Raw genomic sequence first — 22,385 nt, 5'->3', positions numbered from 1 at the left:
ATGAAAGTGTCATGACCAGGCCCTTCCAGTATAAGAGACAAGTTTCAAAGAGAAGCTGGGAAGCTCCGCTTCCCTATGGAATAAAGCTCTCATTCTTAGCCTTACATGGTTGTTTGATAACACTCTTGGAAATGATAAGACTTTTGCATATAGAATCTCAGATAGCAATCTTGCCAATCCTGGGTATTGGGCTAAAGAGGGAACATTTCTCTAGCAGGTCAATTAAAAAAACTAAAATAAAATGAACCTGTGTCTCCTACATGTTAGAGTTTAGCTGGAGACACCGATTGTCTACATTCTGATTGGGTCCTTTTAATGACATCACATCTGCACACAAATCTCCAGTGGAACCAAGATTTTCCAAACTGGGTCCCTCAGACACCAAAATAAGTGGCCTATATGGGAGCTGCTGGGTGCTCAGAACTTTTCAAAGTTAGACCTCTTAGTGTACCTAAAAATGGACTTACAAATTTTAAGCACGCACTTTGCAAAATCTTGGTCCTGGTACCTCAATAATGTAAAGAACAAAACACACACATCCCATGCTCATTATATTTAATGGATATGGGGGAGGAGAAACAAGAAAAATAAAAGCAGCATGAGAGGATGAAGAGAGGCAGCTAGAGTAGAAGGGAAATGGGCAGAACTAAAAGTAAGAGTTTTAAGCTACCTCCTCCCCCAAAGTGCACAGCTACTCTTTCAACTCCAGGGTCTGGCCCACCCGTCACTTTTAACTCACTTTCCAGTACAAAAAATGTCAATATTTCAATTGGAGCTCTTGGTGAGGTGAAAGAAGCGGCTGCATCACAAACTGCTGCTGCCTTTTGGACTGAGAAGAGGTCGAAAATAGGGACTTACAGAAAAAAGGGAAGGGTTTGAAATAATTACTAAACAATACTGTAGTTACTGTCCTGAATGTGTGTAACTGTTGTTCACCATGTCCAGCTGAATCCAGTCCATCATCCCTTTTTCAATTCAGTTTTGAAAAACAGTGTAAGCAATAGTATAGTATAGTGATTCTGGGGATAAAAGTTCTGCTGGCCTGGGAGGAAGATAAGGGGTGCTGGTGAGCTGAGAATGAAAATGAGGGCAAGAAAGGGACATGGTGGGAGTGGGAAGAAAAGGTTTTTTTATTTTCCTTTTAAACCTTTTCAGAAATGTACCTTTCAGCAGTTTGACCAGTCCTTTTGATTGTGGTAGGTTTGTTTTCCTCTTTCATATCAAGCAGGAGTACTTAATTTTAAACTCAGTACAGCAACAATAACATGAGGGTGGCTTCATGTTAGCTTAGTATTAGTCACACACTAGACTAAGAAACACACACACACCTTAATTCCCTGAAGTTCAGTGTTATGAACACCACATTCCTTGGTGTTTATTCAACCCAGGATATGGTTGTTACTTCACTAACAGGATACACCTTTCAAACTCCCCAGCTAGAATGGTTTTGGATGTATTTTTCCATTTTTTGTGATGTCTTTGATTATTCCAAGTGTCAGTACAGTTGCCAGGAAGAGGAACATTTTATAACCATTAATTTTGGGGAGTTTTCTTTGCTCAGCTCTAGTTTTATCATCTCTAAGAAGATACTTTTATTCTATAAGGAGCAGGTACACAGTGAGTAAAAAAAGTATATTTACAGTACATACCCTACAGTGCCTGCTCCCATTTTAGTCAGACTTTAGACAAGGAACAATCTAACAGCTCTATAAAGTAACCTAAAAAGAATCCTTATCAGTTGCATAATGTTATATTTTAAAATATGCTTAATTGGTTATTTATGTAACAGGCTAAGGTTCTGCAGAGCAAAATGGGTCACCACCAAATTGTGATACAATGTGTTTAAAATTTGCAATAGTTTGGGAGCAGAACTGGAAGCACAAGAGCCTTGGAGGAGTGGGGAAAATATCAGTAACTGACTTCTGCACAGCTGTTCACTTATAATACAGTGGTAATACTTAAATATATTATTGTTAGAGGTCTCTGATTAGTATAGATGGGTAATAATAATTTGAACTTCTACAATGGCCTTCATCTGAGTTTTCTCAAAGCACTTTATGGGGTGGGTAGGTATTATAGTATTATCCCTATTCTATAGAAGAGGGAACTGAGACAAGGAGGTGAAGTATGTTGCCCAAGAACCTTTACTTAAAGATAGTAAGGCATAAAATGCCGGTCTCCTGGTATGTAATCCTCTCCAGGACTCTAATTTGTGATGTTGCACCCCATAACGCTTTATGGAAATATGCTTATGAATGTAAATATGACATCATTGGAATATGTTTTATGCTACATATGCCATGTAACATATCTCTGCAAGTTATGATCTACTGAATATATTCATCCTATTTGTATGCATGTATCATTTTTGTATTCGAAGTTATGAATATTGGCTGTGTACTTGTGTACCTGGTGGGGGGGCGGAACTGTTCATATCTCTCTACCAGTGTTATAGAGGGCGAACAATTTAGGAGTTTACCCTGTATAAGCTTTATACAGTGTAAAACAGATTTATTTGGGGTTTCAACCCCATTGGGAGCTGGGCATCTGAATGCTAGAGACAGGAACACTTCTTAAGCTGTTTTCAGTTAAGCCTGCAGCTTTTGGGAGACGTCGTTCAGACCTGGGTCTGGGTTTGTAGCAGGCTAGCGTGTCTGTCTCAAACCAGGCAGAGCACTGAAGTCCCAAGCTGCGAGGGAAAATAGGCTTAGAGGTAGTCTCAGCACATCGGTTGGCAGTCCCAAGGGGGTTTCTGTGATCCAACCCATCACAGTAATTAATAATAGAATATATTTTAAAGTGTGGTGCCTGTCACAGAGGCCCACTCACTCCAGGAACCACAGTCTCCTCTTTGTGACCCAGCCCTCCAGCCAGGTCACTATGAGTGTTTCCCCTTCCGGGGCAGGGTGGAAGGGTGAAACAAAGACTTTCCAGAACAAATTGTCCCAGGCAGTCCACTGTCCTCTGCCTGGCCTGTGTCATGTCCCCAGTGGCTGGTAGGGGAAACCGGGCTCACTCTCTCCTCGGGGTTCCAGCGCAGGGACCCTCTAAACAGCAGCCAAGGTCTACACTCCTGTTCCTTGCTGCTTTTCCTCTGAGCCTTCTTCTATCTTCCTGGCTTCCCCGCTCTTTGGGTTTGCCAGACTCCCAACACTCCTCCCAGGGAATAACTGTGGACTATTCTCGATAGTCCTAACACACCTCTGTTCTTCCGAAGGAGTGACTGCAGCCTACTTCCCTACAGCCTCCTTCTGTTGCCAACTACCTGGCTTTATACAGGTCCCTCCTGTTCCTATCCAGTTGAGCCTCATAGCTGATTAATCACTCCCTGCTCCCTGGCTGCTCCTCCAGGTGCTGCCTATAGGTTAATTGGCCCTAATAGACCCTCTCAGGGCCAGTGTGGGGAGTACACCTCATCCCAGTGCCTCTTTGCCATAGCATTACAGGACCATAAAAAGTTAGAGAAGTATACCTTACCTGGGGACCGTGATTTGCATTACAAGACAGAGGATCACCAAGGATAATTTTCTTAGCTCGCTCAACGCTCCTGCGGACAAACTCTTCATAAATAGGCTCTTCCACAAAAATCCTAGAGCCTGCTATGCAGCATTGACCCTGATGGTAGAACAGACCAATGTGTGCAGATTCCACAGCATTGTCCACTGCAATGAAATGAATATTTAATCAAGTCTCATTTCTTTACCGTCTCTACATATACTGGTTTTGAATGCTCAGAACATTCTGCCTTGCCTCCCTTTGTCATGCCACCTCATTTGTAAAACTTTCCACTAGGTGGTTTTTTAAGGCACAGATGATCACCTGCTTACATGTATCCAATGCTACTATTCAAAAGACATCTAAATATGATACACTTAGACAAGTGCACCTTTGAGTACATGGTACAGAATTTTCATTCCACATTTTCTCATGATGCTGGGTCAACAGTGCCAAAAGGAGCATTCATTTGTGGTAGCTGAAAATGATCAACTTTCAGCTATCCATCTGCCTGAGTTAGCAGCACTCTTGCCATTGGTCCAGAATCTCATGGATTTATATCTCACAACAGAAGCTAGTTTTGTAACCAAAGCTGATACTATCACACGTTACTAAGGGCTGACACACTGACAGAAGTTCTGTCCTTCCATGAATGTCAGATCAAGATCCTTTTTTCCAATTTTTAAGTGAAAATTAAGTTAAAGGTCCTGAGGCATGACTAGAAAAGAATGAAGGATCCCACACGGGTATTGGACAAATGCAAAATGTGGTACACATAGAAAAGAAATAAAACAAAAGGGATTTGGATACATTGTCTAAGACCAAGAAGCAAAAGAGGAAGGTAGCTGTAACAGGAAAAAAGATAAATAGAACTACTAACAATCTGCATCCGCAAATATGATATTAGGACTTTTCCCTCCAAGTTCCAATGTAACCCTCTTCAGATTACTCTTTCCAGCAGCTTCTGTGATCAGTTTGCCAACCTAAAATGTAGCACAAAAGAGAATTTCATCTAAACATTTTCATAACAAAACCCATAAAACTTAAAAGTGTTGTTCCATCCCCAGCTCTCACTTTCCCCAAAAAGTGAAGGTTGGGTTAGTAACTGTCCAATAGGAGAATCATTAAAAAAACATTTTGGGGGGATCAGATGGTGGGATGGGTCCCTGAGTTTTATGTCCCCCAGGAATTCCCCCATCCTCAAACCAGAGATAAGCCCAGGTCCCACTAATGAATGCATCTGTGAAGGGTTATTCTGTGGCTCCCTCACGTGGACACAGCACCTCCCTCACCAATCATGTGCCTGTCTTGGAGCAGCACTGAGCACTAACATCACCCTCACCTCTGTAACACAGGCATTCTGAGATAGGGGGCAGGAAAAGTTGCAGTCACAGGGCACCAGGGATCTGATCTCCCACCTTCTCCCATTCAAGCAGCCTTCCTCTACTCCAGGCAGTGGGAAAGACTTTTGAAACACCATATGTGGGAGGGGAGCTGTGGAGAGGGGAGATCTGTCTGCACAGGCCACTCTTTCCTGGTCCAACTTCTACCTCTTCAGTGGGATGAGGTAAGGAGGCCCAGAGGGGACTAGAGAATATGGGAAGGGCAGACACAGCCCATGACACCATTCTGTTTCCCCTCCACCTATTGCATTATTAAGGGGACTCCCCTGCAAACTGGACTGGAGAAGGTGGGGTGGCGATGCCAGCTTCAGTGTGAGGGATAGAGTCGGTAGAGTCCTGTTGGCTTTCGTTGCAGCTGGATAATTTGTGGGAATTGATAGTGCCTAGATCTTCCGGCTTCCAGGAACAGCTGCTCTTTCTTGCTGCTAAGTTACTCTGTGAGGGAAGGAATTGTCATTGATTCCTGGCCTGGTCTCTCATGACTGCAGGGTTTGTGGGTTTCCTCCACTTCCCCTGCACCAGCCAGCTGTAAGAAGCTCTGGAGAAGCTCCACCTGCTGCAAACTAGCAGCTAATGGGAAGCATTATGTTGCCAACCCCTTACTGATCTCCATTAGGAAGGTCTGTGGGGGTTCTTCTCAGATCTAGAGATTCCTGGGAGGAAAAGCAGCTACTGCAATCAGTGGATATGGACCCTTGTCATATGAGAGGTGTGTTAACCTTTGGATGCTACACCCTTGATAGATAAGTATATTCAGTCTCTTACTCACACTCTTGTGTGGCACACTCTTATAACATTGGTGTTCTTAAACCTCCCACAGAAAACAAATACAGTATAATTAAATAATGCCAGGTTTCAGAGTAACAGCCGTGTTAGTCTGTATCCGCAAAAAGAAGAACAGGAGTACTTGTGGCACCTTAGAGACTAACAAATTTATTAGAGCATAAGCTTTCGTGGACTACAGCCCACTTCTTCGGATGCATATAGAATGGAACATATATTGAGGAGATATATATACACACATACAGAGATCATAAACAGGTGGGAGTTGTCTTACCAACTCTGAGAGGCCAATTAATTAAGAGAAAAAAAAAAAACTTTTGAAGTGATAATCAAGCTAGCCGAGTACAGACAGTTTGATAAGAAGTGTGAGAGTACTTACAAGGGGAGATAGAGTCAATGTTTGTAATGGCTCAGCCATTCCCAGTCCTTATTCAAACCGGAGTTGATTGTGTCTAGTTTGCATATCAATTCTAGCTCTGCAGTCTCTCTTTGGAGTCTGTTTTTGAAGTTTTTCTGTTGTAATATAGCCACCCGCAGGTCTGTCACTTGCGCTACATTGATGACATCTTCATCATCTGGACCCATGGAAAAGAAGCCCTTGAGGAATTTCACCATGATTTCAATAATTTCCATCCCACCATCAACCTCAGCCTAGATCAATCCACACAAGCGGTCCATTTCCTGGACACTACTGTGCTAATAAGCGATGGTCACATCAATACCACCCTATACCGGAAACCTACTGACCGCTACACTTACCTACATGCCTCCAGCTTCCATCCAGGACACACCACACGATCCATTGTCTACAGCCAAGCTCTAAGATATAACCGCATTTGCTCCAATCCCTCGGATAGAGACAAGCACCTACAAGATCTCTATCAAGCATTCTTAAAACTACAATACCCACCTGCTGAAGTGAAAAAACAGATTGACAGAGCCAGACGAGTACCCAGAAGTCACCTCCTACAAGACAGGCCCAACAAAGAAAATAACAGAACACCACTAGCTGTCACCTTCAGCCCCCAACTAAAACCTCTCCAGCGCATCATCAGAGATCTACAACCTATCCTGAAAGATGAAGGGCTTCTTTTCCATGGGTCCAGATGATGAAGATGTCATCAATGTAGCGCAAGTGACAGACCTGCGGGTGGCTATATTACAACAGAAAAACTTCAAAAACAGACTCCAAAGAGAGACTGCAGAGCTAGAATTGATATGCAAACTAGACACAATCAACTCCGGTTTGAATAAGGACTGGGAATGGCTGAGCCATTACAAACATTGACTCTATCTCCCCTTGTAAGTACTCTCACACTTCTTATCAAACTGTCTGTACTCGGCTAGCTTGATTATCACTTCAAAAGTTTTTTTTTTTTTTCTCTTAATTAATTGGCCTCTCAGAGTTGGTAAGACAACTCCCACCTGTTTATGCTCTCTGTATGTGTGTATATATATCTCCTCAATATATGTTCCATTCTATATGCATCTGAAGAAGTGGGCTGTAGTCCACAAAAGCTTATGCTCTAATAAATTTGTTAGTCTCTAAGGTGCCACAAGTACTCCTGTTCTTCTTTTTTTAAATAATGCCCTTACTGGGCAACTATTAGCTCAGATCCTCGCTTTTTTGTAAAGTGAGGATTGGGGAAATTATCTGCAACCCCTCTTTAAATTATTGAATGGAAACATTATCAAATGCACTTTTCTTCTCAAAGAAAATTTCCTTTGATATATGAGTTATTAATGCCATCACTCATTTATGTCATGGTAAAGGCCTAAGCAGGGGTAGGCAACCTATGGCATGCGTGCTGAAGGCGGCATGCGAGCCGATTTTCAGTGGCATTCACACTGCCCGGGTCCTGGCCGGGGGGCTCTGCATTTTAATTTAATTTTAAATGTAGCTTCTTAAACATTTTAAAAACCTTATTTACTTTACATACAACAGTAGCTTAGTTATATATTATAGACTTATAGAAAGAGACCTTCTAAAAACGTTAAAGTGTATTACTGGCAAGCAAAACTTTAAATTAGAGTGAATAAATGAAGACTCGGCACACCACTTCTGAAAGGTTGCCAACCCCTGGCCTATGGCATTAGTGATCATCTACACTAGTGGTTCTCAAACTTTTGTACTGGTGACCACTTTCACACAGCAAGTCTCTGTGTGCAACCCCCCTTATAAATTAAAAACACTTTTTTTATATTTAACACTATTATACGTGTTGGAGGTGAAGCAGGGTTTGGGGTGGAGGCTGACAGCTCATGACCCCCTATGTAATAACCTCACAACCCTCTGAGGAGTCATGACCCCCAGTCTGAGAACCCCTGATTTAAACAGAGGCCCATCCTGTAAAGACTTATGCATACGTTTGACTTTACACATGTGAACAGTCCAATTGACTGTAATAGGATCACTCACGCGCACACATATGCATAAATCTTTGCAAGATTTGGGCCTAGATTTCAGGTGGTTTTCCCTACCAAAATGCCATTGTTGAAATTAAATAGTAGAAAGTTCCATTTGTTGCATTTTCAAATTTTTAAGACAACCTCACCTCCCAAAAAAGATATGAGAATAATATTTTAAAAAAGAAGCTTTAAAATAGTACTGCTAAATTAGAACCAATTGTTTCTCATTGGATTCCTTTGTTTGAAGAGGCCTTCCTACAGTACAAACATCGTTTAGATATGTTTGAAGTTTTCAGTAACTAACAAATCATTACACAGACTTTGTTTAACAAAACAGCAGCCAAAAAAGAAAAAGTTAAAATAATTACATAAAGCAAGCTAGACACTAAATCATTACTGAGAATCAGAGGAGAAGAGCACTCCAGTTTATAGTTACTTGCATTCAGAATAATACCTGTGTAGAGCCTGTGAAAGCCACTTTATCTATGTCCATGTGGTGAGAAATTGCTGCTCCAGCTGTGGGTCCAAAACCTGGCACAATATTCACTACCCCTGGTGGAAATCCAGCCTAAATTGTAAAAACCAACAGAACTATGAGTTAACGATGAAGACTGGATCAGCACTTCTATTACTCTGATTAAATTGTTTCTATTCTACAGCTCCCCAATAATTTTTCCCCAACCACCCAATAAGTCATTCTCAGCCCCAACTCAAATATTTTTCTATTTGACAGTTCTGTCTTTTTTGCTTTTCTTGCAGACTAGGTATCTTGCTCCAAACCATTGCAGACATTCTTTTGGAAAAGCAGACTCATTTTCTGTCATTATTTCAATGCTTTTGTCAAATGATGAAACAGCATTAATTTAATATGCCCCTCCCCAAATCAGAAAATGTTTAATGACGTGAAAACTGGTTAATATCTTTTTCAGCTTCATTAAGGCAATTCCATTCATTTGACTGCTGATTTAGAGTGAGATTCTGCTCTGGAAAGTGACTGTAAAAATGTCATTGAAGTGTGCCACACAGAATGGCTTGCTTCTTTCCATTGGCACAACCTGAGCTGTAGGTCTTTGGTGGTGGACTGCTAGCAAGGAACTTTCCAATACAAAGTGGGTGGATCTGGCTAGTGAGGAGGCATGTCCGGTGTACCTAGGAAATGGGCTGTTTAGCCTCCGTTTAAAAGCATTCTGTTTAATGCTGTCCTCCTCCCTGGTGTACAAATTTTGGCTTGACTCAAACCCATTGTCTCTCAGTGACTCCAGATGAAATTTGCTCAGTTTACAAACAGCATATATCCCCCCCGCAACTGCCACCCCAGCAAACTCCCACTAGGGTCTGAGAATCAAGTTGGGTTCCCTTCCTGCTCATGAATCCTCACTCCTAATTTAGACCCAGCTGAGGTGTATGGTAAATATAGTTAAGGTGGGTCTCAATTTCATAGAATGGGTCTGCAGGGCTGGCAGTTAGCAGAAGATTGTTTTACTTTACATGAAACAAATGTGGCATGGAATCACTGAAGGTAATAAACATGGATCCCTCGTGTTATCACTTTAACAGAGTCCCTTTTTAGAGTAGAACTGGGACTTTGAAATAAGAAGCCTTTGAGGCACTTAATAGTGAAATATAACTCCCAGACAGACATGTTTAATTAAGAATACCACATAGCTGAGACTCATACACATATTGTATATATTTTTTAAAAGTTATTTCATATTCCCTAACATAATAGCACCCTGACCCTAGTTAGCTTCTAGGCCCTACTACAATATACATGTTAAATTATAATATCAAATGTAATATAATAACATATATAAGCAGTTTTTTTAATTTCTTTTTAAACTTAGTCTTTTTAAGTGCTCATTAAAGGTTCCAGATTGACGTCATTGGCAACTGAAGTCCTCTGTTTAGCCACAGAATGGGTCTGCAACAATAAAATCTTCTCCATGCTGCCTTAGCTGTGTTTTGTCCCTAACCTAAAAGGACCACCGTTAGGGGGGGAAAATGAGAGTGTAGGGTCTAAAAATCGATTCCCTCACTCATCTCCATAATGAGACTGCCAATGAGGATCACCAATTGGTTTCACATAAAGCAGCTATCAGAGTAACAACTTTTTGCCACTACTACTAAGCTCAGATTTCAATAGGTGATTCAGATGCAAAAGCAGAGCTGCGATGAATTTTGGTTCACAAATTTGGACTCAGAAACAATTTGACAAACTTTGATAAGAATTTGCACATTTTAGTGCCCTATAACTTATATCGGAGCATCCATCAAAAATATTCAATCCGGATATACTCAAACTGAGCTTTCAACAGGTGAAATTTGGATAAAGAAAACAGAAACAAAATGAAAAATGATAAAACTTGATTTTTTTAAAATTAAAAAAGTAATTCTACTCCTTTCTATATAAAAGTGCCATAGTATTATATCAGTTATACTCTGTTGAACAACAGCACTGAGATTTTGAATACAGTCGACTCCTTATTGCAGGAATGTTAATCTTATATTTAGAGAGAGATGGTACTTCATCAAGGTCAGGGTAGAACTAAGTTAATTTCTCTTTTATATTGCTTTTCAATGGAGCCATCATCTTTATTTTAGCTGTTTAAAATGAACAGATGGAATACTTTGAGCAGTAAAAGCAATTCCCCCAAATTGTATTTTCTAGTAAAGTTTTCCTATGTGACTCACTATGAGCAACATTTGGCTTTTTTGTGAATCTCGTCCACTTCATCATATTTTTATGTTTGCCCTAAACGTACTATGGGCTGTATTTGTGATGAGTCATTGTTATGAGGCAGAACACTAAAATGTGCTGAGTCAGGCTGGTAGTACTTGGGGAAGTTACTGACCTGGTGATTATTGACCTTGGTGGCAGTAATCACATCTAGATAAAGTTTTTAGTTTGTTTTATTGACCGTAACGAGAGGCAGTTTAACCATTTCAACACTCTTCTCTGGCGTCGCTTCTATGCTTGGTGACACCCAGTAACATTACTTTGAAACCAATGGAATGTTAAGGAGTATTATACTTGAGACATTCAGAAGCACAGGAGGTGTATTATACCTGGACATATTGTACATGAAGTTTGGCAGCAGTCAAGCAGTTTAATTTTATCCTCATTAATCATAAACCCAGGTGAACAAAATATGTGTTCCGTAAAATCACCCACACAGATTTGTTACTAAGATAACCATGATGATAAACTAATCACAGTCATCTCCAAAAGCTTCTTGTTTGCTTTGAACTTTGAAAGGTATGATGCTTTTATAAAACAGTCATTTGCCAAGAAATTTAGTTTACTAGATTGTTAATGTGATGGGATTTTTTTTCAGTAGGATAGATTGTAAAATATGTAAGCTTTTCACCCTTCATTTGCTTCAGTGGTTTGCAGTAAATTCCATAGTACAAGGCTAGATATGCTATTTTCTATTTTGGCACAGTGCAAACTAGTTCTTACTACTGTACTGGCCTTTTCGAAAAGTGTAATAGTTTGCTGTGGCAAACTTACCTCTTTAATTAAAGATCCCATGTAAATAGCAGACAGTGGAGTTTCTTCTGCTGGTTTGATGACCACTGTGTTTCCACAACAAAGGGCAGGAGCGATCTTCCAGACAAACATAAGCAAAGGGAAGTTCCACTAAAAGACAGATGAGAAGATGTATCCTATTTCTAATACAACATTGTATTGCATTTGCTTTCCCTTCAATAGAAGCACGAACTGTCACATAGGCTGTGCAAAACCCACTGATTTGGGTTTATGCGATTTCAGTGCACTCAAACTGGCAGTTAGAGATCAGACGAGGCTGAAAATATCTAATGCAACTCAAGCGAAGCATGACAAAAGTTGCTAGTTTAGTGATGAAACTGGTGAATCTTGCCATCACCTTCTCTCTCTAATATCTCACCAGAATTGGCCTATTGAAGGGGATGGGGTTGTAAGTTGCAACCTCTCACCTCCGCATGGCTTTGGTGAATGGTTGATTGGTTCTCTCATTCTCAGGAGTCTTCAAGGAGCGGCTGGTTGGCTTGCTCCCCTTGCTGTGCATCTCCGGAGAGTCAACTGATTGGTTTGTTGTCTCACAATCAACAGGAAATAGCTTCAGGATCACTAACAGCCTGTTCCTCCACCCCACAACCTGCTGTAGCTGGTATTTGAAAAGGTTTACCTTCTACTAGGGTTGGTATGTACTGCTATCATAGGGAATGAACATCATGGGGTACATAAAGGGTCTTTAAATCATCCACACAGCACTGGAGAAACATCTCCTGGTCAAGCTGCTGCAGACTATGTAACTGGGGCAAGGTGGGCCAGCTGTCTGTTCTTTTGAAAATACTTCATGCAGGCAGGAGGCAGTGGGTCTCTGTGCCTGCAGCTAGGGACAGAGCAGGGTACAATGTGCCAACTGGCCACCTCTGAAGATCTGTGAGGGGTGAAGTGGCCAGTGAATACACCAAAAGGTACTTGGAGATTTACAACTTATTATAAGAGATAATGCAGATTGTTTTGCTTACTCCTTGTCTGCCTGTATCCATCTGTTATTTCTTGTCTCATACTTAGATTGTAAGCTCTTTGAGGACAGGGACCATCTTTTTGTTCTGTGTTTGTACAGCACCTAGCCCAGTGGGTCTTTGTCCATGACTAAGACTCCTAGGCACTACAGTAGGGAAAGAATTTATTTTACATTCTAGACTGTACATATTTTAAACCGTGCTGTATTTTGTGAGGGGTTTACCCTTCATATGTCAAACACCTTCTGATTTTAGCACAGCTCCTCTCAGGGTCAGGTCCAGAAGCAGTCTGGCCTGAGAAGGAAGGTTCTGATGGTTAAAGATCCATACATTCATTCGTGCAGAGATAAATTTGAAAGCAACTCCTTTTAAATAAAAAACATTTTTTTTAATGTAAAGGTTCCAACTCACAGGAATAATTTGGCCACACACACCAATGGGCTCATGTCTCGTAAATGTGAAAAAGTTTCCATCTAAACAAGAGGAAAAAAAGACTACAGTCAGACAAAAGCTTTTGTGAGAAACAGCTCAAGTATAAAGAAGATAAACTTAGTTACCAAACATAGCTACATACTCTTGTACTTATAAACGATATTTTCAAAATTTAAGTATGCAACAAAAAAATACATCTGGATTCAATCTGGACCTTCCCTACATGCCTCAGTGTTTGAGTCTGCCCAGCCTGGCTGATTTTTTCCTAGTGGCAGCTCTGCTTCTGTCTGTGTGGTGGGTAGGCCTCCTGACGCGGTGTGTAAAGCACACCCACTCAGCATTTTTAATTCCTTCTTCTCCCCTCCCCCCCCCTTTTTTTGAAAGTGTTTTTTAAAAAAAAGCTACTCACAATCCTAGGTGCTTATCAGACATTTTTTAATATTAGATTTTAGCTGGTGTGAAATCTATTAAGTATAAAATCCTCTTGGTTTCAAATAAACGTGTTCCAGTAAGCCTAGTATAGAGGTCTGTGTGATGCAAAAATCTCTGAAGTTTGAAGTATTTGTCACTCTAGTTTTCCCTAATTCCTCCTTCATCACAAATCTATCTTTCTTAGAGAGAAAGCTGGGCAGCCAAATTCCTTAGAGTTGATCAATGGAAGGGACAACAGAATGGGCTTTGAGCTAAATCAGGTGAATTTCTTCCCTTCCCTTCTTCCAGTCAGATTCTTCCTCATCCACCCTCAAATAATGGAATCAAAGAATAGTAGGGCACCTCACTTTCTTCTGGCCCAGGTCTTAGTCTTTATTGAGCCAAAGTCCTTTCTTAACATCTGGTTTCCAATACTGTTACACTGTTATGTGTAACCTCTACCACTAATATTGTCCATTTAAAAAAACTCTTCATATTTACTTTCACATGTAGAACCTAATAATTCTCTAGTAAATAATTCATATTATTTAGTTGAATAAATACCAAAAATGTAAATAAGTAAGTTATGTTAACTGTGCCAAATGTGTAAAAAGAGGCATCTGATAAGGCTTAACCAACCCATATTAATGTTTGTCTGAAATCTTTCCCAAGGCAAGATATTTTTCCACATTACAGAATTTTTAGCAGGAGGCAGTTCAAAGGCACAGCACACTCATATCAGTTCTGACTTGAAAAGTCTCTTAAAACGACTCACCCATTGGAATGGTACGACCTTGAACTTTATCAGCCCAGCCTGCACAGTAGTGTAAAGTTCTAAGGCAGGCTCCTAAATCCATTAAGTAGGCATTGGAAAAAAGTTTTCCACCATCAATGGCTTCCAATGTCTAGAAGAAAACATATCAGCCATGTATTAATAATGGCAGTTACTTTTTATATCTATCACTTGTTATTGGCTGCCCAAATTATAGATTTGCAGCTCTGGTATATTCACTTTCTAGAAGGCAAATCACTTTCTGAAGGAAGCAGAGCCACTGAAAAATCAATTTGGAAATCTGCAAACGAGACGTTTCCCTAGGGCTTTACTTTCAGTGATTTATGCAGATAATTTGATAGTGGTGCATTTTAAATGACGCAGGTTCTGGGGGAAAAAAAACAGATTTCTGTTAGCTGAGTAAGTGAAGCTGCTCTAGTTTAGACTGAGTATGCTACTGATATGTAAAAAGAGCTACAACCGGAAGCTCCTGGCTCAGATGATATGAATGGATCCATAAATACTGAGCCAGTGGGCCTTCTCAGTCTGCACTCTCTGCACCAGCTTATTCAGAGCTGGTTAATCCTTCTCAATGATGTCCAAGGAATGCAGAATCTCCCAGCAATGACAACACCACTCAGGTGTCATTGCACTAGGATACTGTGGTTCTTCAGTATTGTGGGAGACCTTCTATGGACCCTCAATGAAAGAGTGAATAATCTGCAAATAATATGAGCAGGGTTCTACTGTGGAGGGCTCCCAGGGCAGAATGGCATCCAAAACCAAACCAAAGTCTCCCAGTCTGCATATGAGAGCCCTGTACACATGAGGAGCCTTTGATGGAGAGCATTTCAGTATGGAAAAATAAACACCTCCTAAACAATGGATTGTCTTTTATTGGCTAGCTACATAGTGGTAAATGAATGAATAAAATCCTCTAACTTGGTTTCCACACTCAAGCCCTCCCTCCACCCCTGGCAAATACCATCCAAAACATTAACTCTCAGAGTGACAAGTTACTGATTCCAAATCTGTAATTTTCCCCTTGATCATGGATGCCCACTTCTGTCAGTACTCCAGCCCAAGAGTTAATATTAAAGAAATCCCACATTCCACTATATTTTGACTTCATTTTACTAAAACTTTTCAGAATAGCAAAGATGTTGTTATAGAAAAAATAAACAGTTAAAATTAGGGTTGGAAAGTAGGTTAACATAAATTAAGAATGGACCTGAACATTTGCCCATAGTTCAAAATAAATCAGAACTGAACTTTTAAAACATTGTTGATTTGTGTTTTTCACATTCATCCAGCTGTACACTTACTGCTTTTTGAGATTTCTGACCTAAATGGCCCCAGAATGTACAAGCAATCTCACAGAAACACCTATTGCTAATAAGGCAGATTCCCAGGCTGAGACACAGATCATGGAAGTTTGAGTTAAACCTCTAAAGGTTGGGATGTTTCACTAAGCAACCAAAGGTGTACATGTTCATCCAGAACTAAGCTGAAGATTAAGCAAACTACTCAGAAACCTCTTGGAGACTGAAATATTGTTAGAACAGTTTTTCTCATGTCTCCCTATGCACGAGGATACCAGGGGTCTTAAACTGTGTGAAGGCTCTTGTGGGGATCATCAGTAGGAGAAGCACCTAGTATTTCCTGCTCCCAGTTAGGCCAGAAATCCCAAAAAATCCTCATGTACTGTATCGGAGTTTCAGCATTTATGCTTTTGGTCCTGGCCAGATGTGCAAACTCATGCAAAAAAAATTTTTTTTAAATGAAATGAACTAAAATCAAAACAAAACAAAAAACCTTTGAATTCTCCTTAAGTTTTGATCAATGGTGTTTGCAGGGGTGTTCTAAGTCTATCCAAATTGGTTCAGCTTTGGGAAGGGAAAAGTCTCAAACTATTGTTGATGAGGTCTGGAAGGCACTGCATTCAATAATAATGATGCAGAAAAGGCAGACTTGTTCAATAAATATTTTTGTTCTGTATTTGGGGGTGGGGGGGGGGAGCAGAAGAACCAGATCATGTACGCATATCATATGATGCTGACACTCTTTCCATTCCACTAGTATCTCAGGAGGATGTTAAACAGGAGCTACTAAAGTTTCACATTTTTAAATCAGCAAGTCCAGATAACTTACATCCAAAAGTTTTAAAAGAGCTGGCTGATCTTGCTGGACTGTTAATGATGATTTTCAATAAGATTTGGAACACTGGAAGTTCCAGAAGATTGGGAGAAAACTAATGTACCAATATTTAAAAAAGATAAACAGGAAGACCTGGTAATTATAGACCTGTCACTCTGACATCAATCCCAGGCAATGTAATGGAGTGTCTGACAGAGGACTTGACTAATAAAAAATAATTAATGCCAATCAACATGGATTTATGGAAAATAAATCCAGTCAAACTGACTTGATTTTCTTTATGAGATAATAAATTTGGTGTATGAAGGTAATAGTGTTGATGTAATAGACTTGTAAGGCATTTGACGTGATACCACACAACATTTTGATTAAAAAACTTGAATATAAAATTAACACGGCACACATTAAAGGGATTAAAAGGTGACTAACTGATAGGTCACAGAATATAATTGTAAACAGGGAATCATCATCAAACGGATGTGTTTCTAGAGGAGTACTGCAGGGATTGGTTCTTGGCCTTACATTATTTCACATTTTTATCAATGTTTATGAAGAAACGTAAAATTATAATTGATGAAGTTTGCTGATGACACAAAAATTGGGGGAGTAGTAAATAATGAAGGGGACAGGTCACTGATACAGAGTGATCTGGATGGCTTGGTAAATTGGGAACAAGCAAACAGTATGTGTTTTTAATATGGATAAATATAAATGTATACAACCTGGAACAAAGAATGTAGGCTATGCCTACGGGATGGGGGAACTTTATCCAGGATAGCAGTGACTCCGAAAAAGATTTGAGGGTCATGGTTTATAATCAGCTCGACATGAGCTGACAGTGCAATGCTGTGACCAAAAGGGCTAATGCATAAACAGGGGAATTCTGAGTAGGAGTATAGAGGTTCTCTTGCTTCTATATTTGGGACTGGTACAATTTCTCTTGGAATACTGTGTCCAGCTCCGGTGTCCACCATTCAAGAAGGATATTGGTGGAAAGGGTTCAGAGAAGAGCCATAAGAATGATTAAATGATTAGAAATCATGCCTTATAGTGATAGACTCAAGGAACTCCATTTATTTAGCTTAACAAAGAAAATGTTAAGGGATGACTAGATCACAGTGTTTAAGTACCTACATGGGAAACAAATATTTGGTAATGGGCTCCTCAATCTAGCAGGGGAAGGTATAAAATGATCCAATGGCTGGAAATTGAAGCTAGAGAAATTCAGATAGGAAATAAGGTGTAAATTTTAAGTGTGGGTAATTAGCTATTAGAATAATTTACTAAAGGTCATGGTGAATTCTCCAACATTGATAATTTTAAAATCAAAATTGGATTTTTTTTTTAAAAAAGATATGCTCTCGGATTTACTTTCAGGAAGTTCTATGGCTTTTGTTATACAGGAGGTCATCTCAGAGGTCTTGGAATCTATGAGTTTATGAACACTTCCTATCTAAAATGAAAGAGGGATCCAATATCACGTGGAAGGTGTGGGAAATAAAAACAAATTAAGGAAAACAGAGACGTAAAAGAGGTTTGGTAGGGGAGGGAAGGAGTAATTAGATATTATAGGACTGGCAAGTAAAAAACAAATCTGACTGCTTCAGCTGTCTTGTGAAAGTAGCTTATTTTCCTTTTCTCTTCATAGAGCTGGACGGGACCTCAAGAGGTGATCTAGTCCAGTCCCCTGCACTCAAGGCAGGACTAAGTATTATCTAGACTATCCCTGACAGGTGTTTGTCCAACCTGCTCTTAAAAATTCCCAATGATGGAGATTCCACAACCTCCCTAGGCAATTTATTCCAGTGCTTAACCAACCTGACAGGAATTTTTTCCTTATGTCCAACCTAAACCACCCTTGATGCAATTTAAGCTCATTGCTTCTTGTTCTACCCTCAGAGGTTAAGAACAACAATTTTTCTCCCTCCTCCTTGTAACAAACTTTTATGTACTTGAAAACTATTATCATGTCCCCTCTGAGTCTTCTCTTCTCCAGACTAAACAAACCCAATTTTTTCAATTTTCCCTCATAGGGCATGTTTTCTAGATCTTTAATCATTTTGTTGCTCTTCTCTGGACTTTCTCCAATTTGTCCACATCTTTCCTGAAATGTGGCACCCAGAACTGGACACAATACTCCAGTTGAGGCCTAATCAGTGTGGAGTAGAGCAGAAGAATTACTTCTCGTGTCTTGCTTACAACACTTCTGCTAATACATCCCAGAATGATGTTTGCTTTTTTTGCAACAGTGTTACACTGTTGACTCTTACACCTATATAGTCTGTACTGTATGGCAAAGATACAAATATCAGTATATGTCATCATTAAAATTGGTATATAAAATCCACATCAAAAGTATGACTCCTTTAAAATAGGTAAACCACTAGTTCAAATAGTGGAAGGCTCAAAATGTAGCTCCCCCAGTGTTTCCCAAGAAGTATGACAGCTAGTTCTTCCGTTAGGTCTGACAGGACTAGGTTAGAGTGCGTACTCTGCTGAAGAAAAGTATACGTTCAGATCTGATTTTTGAAAAATAAACTGCCCAAGACACTAGCAGTGCCAACTCTCAAGTGTGAGCAAGTGACCACAGCCCCTATAAATCTTCATTTTTGGTTTTAAAAGCCTTTTGGAATGCAGGCAAGTGTTATTTAAGAAGACTGAATAGCCAGAAAGAAAGGGAAGGACAAATGGATATTTCTTTGCAGATATTTATGTATTTTTGTAGGCTAAGTATGCTGGTTCCGTTACATTAAATTGTTGGTGCCATCTGCAGCTGCTGGCTGTATAGTTTGAATGCTGTAATTGAATTACTCTGGGTGACGTGGTTAAATCATTGTGTTGTCTTGGATGTTAGCTACACTGGATGCTATGGCTAAATTTCTGGCATCTTTGGCAGCAAAACACTGTCCCAGCTCAAGATTTTGTGAACAATTACAATACCTGCTGGTTATTTTTTATGTAGCTAACTACTATAAGACCCTATCTCTAACACTGCTTCCAATAGCAAAGTGAACGTCTCAATGACAACAAAATTGGGCTACAGAGAAAGGTATAGGTAAATATTTTGGACCAGGTACACAGCTATTTGCAGCACTGATGTAAAGTTTTAAAGTGCATTAATGCAAGTTGTCAGCCATCTGATTGTTAAAATGTTCCAGTAAGGAGCACTACTAAATATTCAGAGTTAGGTGATCCTCTATTTGCTCACCTTCTCACTGTCAACAGCAAATATGTTGCTGCCTTTGGTCTTTGATTCAAAATTTGTCAGATACAAGGGAGGAGGGAGGAAGAGGAGGCAGTGGCAGTGATGAAAACGGTGCATTCATGAAATCCCAAATTCCTTCCACCTTTAAATAGTATCCACTGTAATTCTCGAAGAGCGGAGCTTCGCTTTTAGGCCCTGATTTAGCAATTTTGAGCATGTACTTAAATACCATTGAAGTTACATTGATGTTAGTGGGAACTGAGTATGACTTAAAGCTGAGCATGTGCTTAAGTGCTTTGCTGAATGAGGGTACAAAAGTGCTGGTCATTTAAACATGCCAATTAGCAATACAAAACAAGCCAGTCAGAGACTTGGCTGAAAACAAGCAATGGCATGGCCTGGTTTTCAGAAGGACTGAGCACCAACTTCTCCCACCAATGCTGAGTTCTTTGAAAATCAGGGCAACAATATAAGACCACCCTTTCCCTTCTCTCTGTAAATGCTTTATACTTACAGCTAAGACTAGACGATCTCTTTCAATTAAGTCAGCTAGTTTATTTAAGAGCCTTCCCCGTTCTGAAGCATCCATTGTACGCCATGGCGACCCAAGCTGAAAAGCTTTTCTCGCTGCTTTAACAGCTTTGTCTATGTCGTCCTGTGTGTGAACAATATGGAGATTTATTTGATTGATATTTGATTCTGTTATATAATCCTGTTTTTTGCTATTTGTACAGCACCTTAAGTGTGCTAGGCAGAATAAATACAAGAAATCAACCTTGCTGCAAGCAGCTTACAGTCTAATTAGAAGAGAACAATCATTTTACATCTCTTTTTTTCAAACATGCTCACTATCACTTGACAAGTTTCCCAGTTATATGAAGTGATATAGGAAATAGCTGAAGTCTCAAAGCCCATACATAAAAGTATATTAAGGAACTCCACTTTTAAGTCTAGATTTTCAAAAACTTACCTCCCATTTTAGCACCCACAGTTATTTGCAGTTATATGTCAATGTCCAGGTAATTGCCACAAATCAGGCATCTAAACATCTAATGTAGCCTAACTTCTGGACATAACCCTCCCCCTCTTCCCTCAAAGGCTTGGTTAAGGCCAGTTTCAAAATATGTCTCTTAAAATATTTCATATGATGACCACAGATGTATTTTTTGGAAAACAAATCATCTTTGTTTTTTTAATTGTAAGTGCAGGACCTAAGCATTCTAAATCATGGAAGCGTCTGATTAATTGACCAGGTTTTAATTGCCAACCCTAAGCACTCCACAATGCTGGCACTGTCTCTACATTAAACATGTTAACTTGTCAGCCTATGGCAGTTTTTATAATACTGTTTATTATTAATCTTTTGGCTTTCACAACAATGGACCAATGTATATTTCACTGTGTGGAATTGTATTTACATGGAGGGTATTCTAGGATGCAAAAGAAGCAATTAAAGGCCTACTTAGAAATAATTTTCAGTATTTGAGAGTTTGTCGTACTTCACACATCCTGCTGCTCCTAATCCAAGTAAAATACAAATGGAGGTTCAATTCGGCCATTTGGGTTTTTTTGAAAGCGTTTTCTAGAAAAAGTAGGAATTTATCTGTAGCACAATTTTCTGTGCAATTTGCATGTACAATTTAAGCAGCAACTTCTGAAAATTTGTCCCATGCTGTAATTTGCCTGATTCTCCTCTCACACTGGTGTAAATCAGGAGTAACTCCACTGAATTCAACACTAGGGTAAAATTGTTGTGAAAGGAGAATCGGGTCCAATATTTTAAATTAATATTGATAACTGAAATTGAATTATCTTTGGATGACTTAATGAGGGACAAATCATGTCATGGAGAGCTCAGAAAGCAAAAGAACCAGTGCCGACTTGCTATGCAGGCAGGATCTTCCAACAGTGGGTACTTACAATCACAGCACAGACAGCTCCACAGTGGCTCTCCGTGTCCAAGTCAGCATGGGGTTTGGGGGCAGGATAAAGGAAAGGAGTGTGTGGAGCAGGTGGATTCATGACCATGTAGCTCTGCTGACCAATCCTACCTACATGGGAAAGCACGGTAGCTGTGGGGAATATTGAGGCTACAATAAAGCTAAGATGTAGTTCCGCTAATATTTTGTAGCCTGATGGAGATGGAGAGGATTCCTTCCCCAAGGTACCAGTGGAGCTACCACATGCATAGCCCATGTATTTGGACATTGTGAAGGGATAAGGATTTGATCCCAAATTGAACATTGATACTTATCTGTCACAGATGAGAAAACTACACCTCTGCCCCGATAGAACGCTGTCCTCCAGAGCCAAAAAATCTTACCGCATTATAGGTGAAACCGCGTTATATCGAACTTGCTTTGATCCGCCGGAGGGCACAGCCCCGCCCCCCTGGAGCGCTGCTTTACCGCATTATAGCCAAATTCATGTTATATCGGGGTAGGGGTGTATATACACTGTATGATGGAATGTAATCCATGTACTGATTTAGATGTAATGTTTTCCTACAAGTGTAAAAAAAAAAATCAATGGTACACAATGTCTCTACGGTCTTATGCCATACACCTTCACTCAGCATGGATACCAGGGGAAATGCACAGCAGAATGAGGGAACATCTACCCTACAAGCCCATGGAGTAGCCTTGCAGCGGCTCTGCAGAGGCAATCTCAGCTCAATGGCTGAAGTAGCCCTCATGTACCCTTAATGTGGCCCTGCTTTGAGAGAGAGGATTGAATGGTCTGCACAGTGGCAGATCCTCTTCCTCACTCCCACAAATTCATGACCCATCTTATCCACACATAAGCC

General features: G+C 40.0%; 1 protein-coding gene across 1 annotated transcript in view; it reads right to left on the bottom strand.

The window, feature by feature from the left end:
* The window catches only part of ALDH1A1 (aldehyde dehydrogenase 1 family member A1), a 47,820-nt gene that overhangs the window by 9,714 nt on the left and 15,721 nt on the right, over nucleotides 1-22,385 (bottom strand). The window contains exons 3-9 of the mRNA XM_054031975.1: nucleotides 20,094-20,234; nucleotides 14,221-14,350; nucleotides 13,014-13,075; nucleotides 11,602-11,730; nucleotides 8,545-8,658; nucleotides 4,376-4,478; nucleotides 3,478-3,662 (exon numbers count right to left, since the gene is read on the bottom strand). Coding sequence (XP_053887950.1) covers nucleotides 3,478-3,662; nucleotides 4,376-4,478; nucleotides 8,545-8,658; nucleotides 11,602-11,730; nucleotides 13,014-13,075; nucleotides 14,221-14,350; nucleotides 20,094-20,234 — 864 coding nt within the window. The remainder of the gene's footprint in view (nucleotides 1-3,477; nucleotides 3,663-4,375; nucleotides 4,479-8,544; nucleotides 8,659-11,601; nucleotides 11,731-13,013; nucleotides 13,076-14,220; nucleotides 14,351-20,093; nucleotides 20,235-22,385) is intronic.

This window comes from Malaclemys terrapin, chromosome 6 (genome assembly GCF_027887155.1).
Source record: "Malaclemys terrapin pileata isolate rMalTer1 chromosome 6, rMalTer1.hap1, whole genome shotgun sequence".
NCBI lineage: Eukaryota > Metazoa > Chordata > Testudines > Emydidae > Malaclemys > Malaclemys terrapin.
This window is presented reverse-complemented; position numbering and strand designations above follow the sequence as displayed.